We start from the raw sequence: 6,000 nt of genomic DNA on the forward strand, positions 1-6,000 counted from the left end.
ACGTGAGTGCCCCTCAGCAGCGAGTCTGGGGCCACAGCCCCTCCGCAGGGCCTGAGGAGCGGAGGCGGCGGACACAAAGCTCCGGTTTCGACGGAGAGGAGGATCCCTGGGCCCCACTCCCGCCGCGAGGTCGCTGGGCGGCCAGGCACTGGGTGGGCGGGGCTGGGCGGGGCTGGGCGGAGCCTGGACGGCGGGAGCGCCTAGTCGGGCTGGCGCCCTCGGAGCCGCCCGGGGCACGCTGGGGTCTCGAGGCCTGCGGCCCACGGGCGATCGGACACTCGGGCGAACACGATGCGCTCCCCGGGAGAGGGCAGCGGGACCACTCCTGCGGGCGGACTCGGCGAGGAACCCGGAGCCCCCGCCGCGCGGGGAAGAGGGCGGGGACCGTCAGGCCGCGCGGGCTCTTTAAGACCGTATCCGTGCTAACACCGACTGTGAGTAACCTGGCCCCGGGTCCCTGGAGAAACCGTGAGTTGGCTTGGAAAAAATAGACGGATGAGAGTTCAGATCTCTGGGCGTGGAATTTGGGGAAGTTATGAATGGCGGCCCGGGGCGGGGAAGGGGTGTGGGTGGTGGTGTACGACTTTGATCCAGACCCCAGGTACCTTGTAAATGTTAACAGGGCTCCTGGAGAGGGCGGTGAGACTAAGCAAGGACAAGTTCCAAAGGGAGGAGAGCCCACCACCTGGCTTCAGGGCCCACACGTTGTAGTCCTTCATGATCTCGGTAAGGCCTATAGCTTGTGAACAGGTGGGGTGGATTCAAGATCCAGGAAGCTTTAGGCCACTGCGGTGGATGGAGAGCCAGAGGAATCCACCACTGTGGGCTCTTAGGAGGCCTGGGGCTTCTGGTTCTTCAGGAAGTTTCCTGGGCTGAGAGATGTAGCTGCGCCTGCCTTTGGGCCTGGCTCACCAATGGGGCATCCCGCAGCCCCCTAAGGATCTGAGAGAGCACAAGGGCAGGGCTGGAGAGGTGACTGGTGGCGCTGTGTCTCCTTGGCTCCCACTGGGGGTTGGTCTACCGGGCACTGGGGAAGAGGAGAGGCTGAGTGGTCTGATGACACAGGGTGTGCCGAATGAAGATTGTGAAGTCACAGAGGAAGTGGGGTGCTACAGCCGGGCCTGGGGCTGACCTGGGGCAAGAGGAGGAAAGGTGTTGCTCAGGCAGACCTGTGGAAGGGAGCCTCTGGGATCAGCGGGGCACACCTGGTGCCCACAGTGGACTGATGAGTCGGGTGAGGCCACCCTGGCCCAAGGGTCCCCCTCCCCCTCCTCCTCAGGAACGCAGACAGTTCTGTGGTCCACATTCTGGAAACCTTAAACACCACCCACACCATGTGGAAGGAAAGCAGTTGAGACTGGGTGGCACATCTGGTTGCTCCCCTTTCCCCCCCCAGACTCCTCCCGGGCTCACCGCCCTTGCTCTGCCTAGCCCCAGCTCTGTGAGCTTTCTGTTCCTCTTGAGTAGCTGGCCTCCAGGACTTGGGGTTCCGGTACTCCGGGGAGTGTGCGCTGGAGAGCAGAGGCATCCTGAAGAGCACCACTGACTCCCACCCTCCTACTTCTCCAGATGCAGGGGCCTCCATGGCTGTGATAAGCCTTCTGTTCTTGGCAGTGATGTACGTTGTCCACCACCCCTTGCTGGTCAGTGACCGGATGGACTTGGACACGCTAGCCAGAAGCCGGCAGCTGGAAAAGCGGATGAGCGAGGAGATGCGCCAGTTGGAGCTGGAGTTTGAAGAGAGGAAGCGAGCAGCAGAGGAGAAGCAGAAGGCAGAGAACTTCTGGAGAGGGGACACCTCCGGTGACCAGCTAGTGCTGGGGAAGAAGGACAGGGGGTGGCCGTTCCAGGTGGACGGCCAGGAGGGCCCCCTGGGCTGGATGCTAGGAAATCTGTGGAATGCTGGCCTCTTTTGCATTTTTCTCATTTTTGAGCTCCTGCGACAGAACATGCAGCACGAGCCAGCCTTTGATTCCAGCAGCGACGACGATGAGGAGGAGGTCCGAGTGGTGCCCATCACCTCCTACAACTGGCTCACTGACTTCCCCTCCAGGGAGGCCCTGGAGTCCTTCCACAAACACCACGTCCAGAACGTCACCCGGGACCTGCCCTGCACCTGCGAGTTTGTGGAGAGCTTTGTGGATGACCTCATCGAGGCCTGTCGGGTGCTCAGCCGCCGGGAGGCTCACCCACAGCTGGAGGACTGCCTGGGCATCGGGGCGGCTTTCGAGAAATGGGGAACCCTTCATGAGACCCAGAAGTTTGACATCCTGGTGCCCGTCATCCCCCCACAGGGCACAATGTTCGTGCTGGAGATGAGGGATCCGGCCCTCGGCCGCCGCTGTGGCTGCGTGCTGGTGGAGTCAGGATGCGTGTGCAAGCGCGAGAAGCTGCTGGGGGACGTGCTGTGCCTGGTGCACCACCACAGGGACCACTCGGCCCTCGTGGGTAAGTCTAACAGCTCCATCAAGGCGGCGCTCTGCACCGGCTCCCACCTGGACGTGTACAAGACTGTACAATGGTTCCGGAACATGGTGGGCAATGCCTGGGCCCTTGTGGCCCACAAGTATGACTTCAAGCTCAGCTTGCCACCGTCCACCACCTGTTGCAAGCTCAGGCTGGACTACCGCTCAGGCCGCTTCCTCTCCATCCGCCTGGTCCTGGGGGTGCAACGGGAAGACACCTTGGTCTACCTGGTGAGTCAGGCCCCCGACCAGGAACAGGTCACCAGTGTGGACTGGCCCGAGTCCTTTGCAGCCTGTGAGCACCTGTTCCTAAAGCTGGTCGGGCGTTTTGCTCCCGAGAACACCTGTCACCTCAAGTGCCTCCAGATCATTTTGAGTCTCCGGGACCTTCAGAGTTTACCCCAGGGAGCGTCCCGCCCCATCCTCACCTCTTACCACTTCAAGACAGCCCTCATGCACCTGTTACTGCGGCTCCCCCTCACAGACTGGCAACACGACATGCTCTCCCAGCGACTCCAGGACATCCTCTGGTTCCTGGGCCGAGGCCTCCAGCAGAGGTCTCTCCATCACTTCCTCATCGGTAACACCTTCCTGCCCCTGACCATCCCGATTCCCAAGACATTTCGGAATGCTGAGCCCGTCAATCTCTTCCAACACCTGGTGCTAAACCCCATGGCACATTCACAGGCGGTGGAAGAGTTCCACAACCTTCTGGCCCAGGTGAAAGCTCTGCCCTGTTCCTCGCTGGCCGGGGCACGTTGACTTGTATACAGGCCATTAAAAAGGGGGAGACGGTATTTCTGATTCCTCAGGCAGCAAAAAGAGTTTTATTTCTCAGACACATCAGCAGTATGTGTGACCTTCACCTTGCCAGGAGGGGGTTATGATAGATTAAGACACTTAGGTATACATGAAGCGGTTATGAGGAGGGGTCCAGCCTGCAGGGGCTAATCTAGGGTGGGTCTTTGAAGTTTTCTTCTCCTGACTTAACTTTCATCATGACCCAAAGAAGGCCCAGGGAAATGGATGTTATGGGATTGCCTTGCTGCTAAAGAATTGAGATCTGGAGGGGACCTGTGAAGTTGGGGTGTGTAGCAACACTGGAAGTGAAAGAACCAGAGAATACCTCTATTCCAGCTTATTCTGTGTGTGTGTGAATGACTCCACACACAAACCTTGTAAACTGGCTTCCTTACTGAACTCAGCCCAATTCACAGCCAAGCTGGTAGCACCCCATTTTATCCCAAATACTGTTACGGCAGCTTCTCGTTATTTTAGGATCAGAGTTTTCAGACCTTCATTATTTGAAGATGTTTATTTGCCATTTTCTTCATTTAGCCCTTTCTTCATGTTATGTGAAATATAATATAGCTGTTTTATGCATCTGAGAAAAACTCCAATGCTACCCAAATAACTTATTAGCATTGATTCACAAACAAATATTAAGTCGACAATGGCCTGTCCCATAATTGAGATGATGTGTATTCTAAAGTTAATGACATTGCCAACATCCGATAGCCAACTTCGGGCCTGGAAACATCAAAAAACCCTTAAGGAGGACAGTCTCTTGGGAGGCTTGGAGATGAACAATTACTGTTTCTGAGGGGAGTCACTTATTTGTTAAATGGAAAGAAGGTTTAGCTACCACATGTAGCTATGCTTCTTTTCAGTCTGGTAATGCCTTTGTATTCTCTCTTCAAAGATGACAAGGTATTATTTGAACTATGTTTTTGGGTTTGCAAAGCGGGGTCATTGCAATCCAGGCCCATTGCCAGGGCTGGACAGGAAGGGGCTGTGAAGCTGATCAGCTCAAACAAAGCCATGATTCTGGAGATGTGATTGGTATATTTCCCCGTCTTTCAAAACCCTGGGTATCCTGGGGAGGAGCATTAAGAAATGTGAGACTCTAGCTGTGGGTGTGGTTGTTTTGGAAATACCAGTGCTATTCCTAGCCAACACACCAGCACTGCCGGGAGAACCGGGCCCCACGTTTACCTTGACCTTGGGTGGGGGGAGCTCGGGGTGGGGTTAGATGCTGGCCACAGAGGCTTTGGTTATAGAATCCACATCCTCCCTTCCACAAGAATAAATGACAAGGGTCCCAGATGCTGATGCCAGCCAATATTTAGGGCCCCCACTGCTGCACAATAGCTGCTAGGTTCTGACGTTGTCTGTAGGTATCGGCCAGGTGCTGCTTTCAAGGTCAGATGCAGTGATGCTGATTCTCTGCTGGTGGGATTCTGGTGTTTTAAAAACATCTATATGCTTTTGTTTAGAAAGTAATTTGCTGATGTTTTACTTCCAAGTCAATAAAGGAGACTATTTTCTGTATCAACTGGAATCTGGTGCAGTTAACACACAGCAGATCAGCCTGTTTCTTTCATCCAGGGCCTCCTGGTGTTTCTCAGTGTATGTTGAGCCAGTCTGCCCTGTGGTTTCCCATCAGCGTGGCCAGTAGCCAGGAAAGAATAATTCAGAATCTCAAGGAACACCTAAGTTATATACTTTCAGGATGCCCACACCAAAATATTCAGCCACATTGAAAGGTCTTAATGTCTACAAGCAATATATATAAACCCCATAAGGCTTATGTCTGTCAGGTAGAAAGAAGGTGGATCTAGGACTGGGTGGTTTCTAGTCTAGGAGGAAACAAGGAAGAAAATGTGAAGTTACGAGTGGGCAGAAGACAAAGGGAAGAGTCAGCAAAGCTTGGGTGTGGCAGAGTGTGTAAAAAAGAGTATAGGAAAAACAAGTAGTAATGAGAAGAACAGAGCTGTTGTGCTCTGGGAATATTTCTACAATAAAAGGGGAAACTTCCAGATATTTAGGAAGCTAAGTTTTATTCTCAAACAATATCTGGCTAGTACCCAGGATACAACAGCAGTTATAGTAATGGGAATACTTAGTGTTCATTGAGCATTGCCAATGGCCCAGACACATCTGGTAATTCATTTAATCCTCACACTATAACCCCGTGAAGTGGGTGCTTTAACCCCTCGTCTTACCTAGGAGGAAGCTGAGACTCAGAAGGAATACACAGGGACTTTCCTGGTGGTCCAGTGGTTAAGACCCAATGCTCTCAATGCAGGGGGCCTAGGTTCGATCCCTTGTCAGGCAACTAGATCCCACGTGCTGTGCCTAAGAGTTCACATGCCACAACTAAAGATCGTGCATGCCACAACGAAGAACCCAAGTGCCACAGCCAAGTACATTTTTTTTTTTAAGAGGATACAACTTCTCCCAGTAACATAGCTCGTAAGTGGCAGAGGCTAAAAGAAAGTACCCATCCTACCACCTTCCAGCATAGTCTTGGGAATAAATCAAGATGTAGGGTTTACAGAGTTTTGAAAAGCAAAAAGCACTATACTAATTTTAAGATAAAAGGTGGTATGTTTTTGTCTGGGAATTCTGGAAGATAGAAATTGTTGGTTCTTCGTTCAGTCTTTAGGTCAGGAATTTCATTCCACATAGAAAAAGGCATTTGCTCAGAGCCATTTCAGCTACATGTTGAACACCAGTGACTTGGTGGTTTATA

The 6,000-nt window shown here is 53.3% G+C and overlaps 1 protein-coding gene across 3 annotated transcripts; it reads left to right on the plus strand.

Annotated features, from left to right (window-relative positions):
* Positions 1-166: 166 nt before the first annotated feature.
* On the plus strand, positions 167-4,796 carry ITPRIPL1 (ITPRIP like 1). Of its 3 annotated transcripts, XM_045162184.1 has the most exons (3): positions 167-434; positions 623-726; positions 1,570-4,796. In XM_045162184.1, exon 3 carries the CDS (start codon positions 1,584-1,586, stop codon positions 3,225-3,227), a length of 1,644 nt encoding a protein of 547 aa, XP_045018119.1. In that variant the 5' UTR covers positions 167-434; positions 623-726; positions 1,570-1,583; the 3' UTR covers positions 3,228-4,796. The 3 variants fall into 3 exon arrangements, with proteins under 3 accessions (XP_045018119.1, XP_045018120.1, XP_045018121.1); XM_045162185.1 differs by lacking the exon at positions 623-726; XM_045162186.1 differs by lacking the exons at positions 167-434; positions 623-726 and adding an exon at positions 737-1,234.
* The last annotated feature ends 1,204 nt before the right edge of the window (positions 4,797-6,000 follow it).

Source organism: Bubalus bubalis, chromosome 12 (assembly GCF_019923935.1).
Source record: "Bubalus bubalis isolate 160015118507 breed Murrah chromosome 12, NDDB_SH_1, whole genome shotgun sequence".
Taxonomy (NCBI): domain Eukaryota; kingdom Metazoa; phylum Chordata; class Mammalia; order Artiodactyla; family Bovidae; genus Bubalus; species Bubalus bubalis.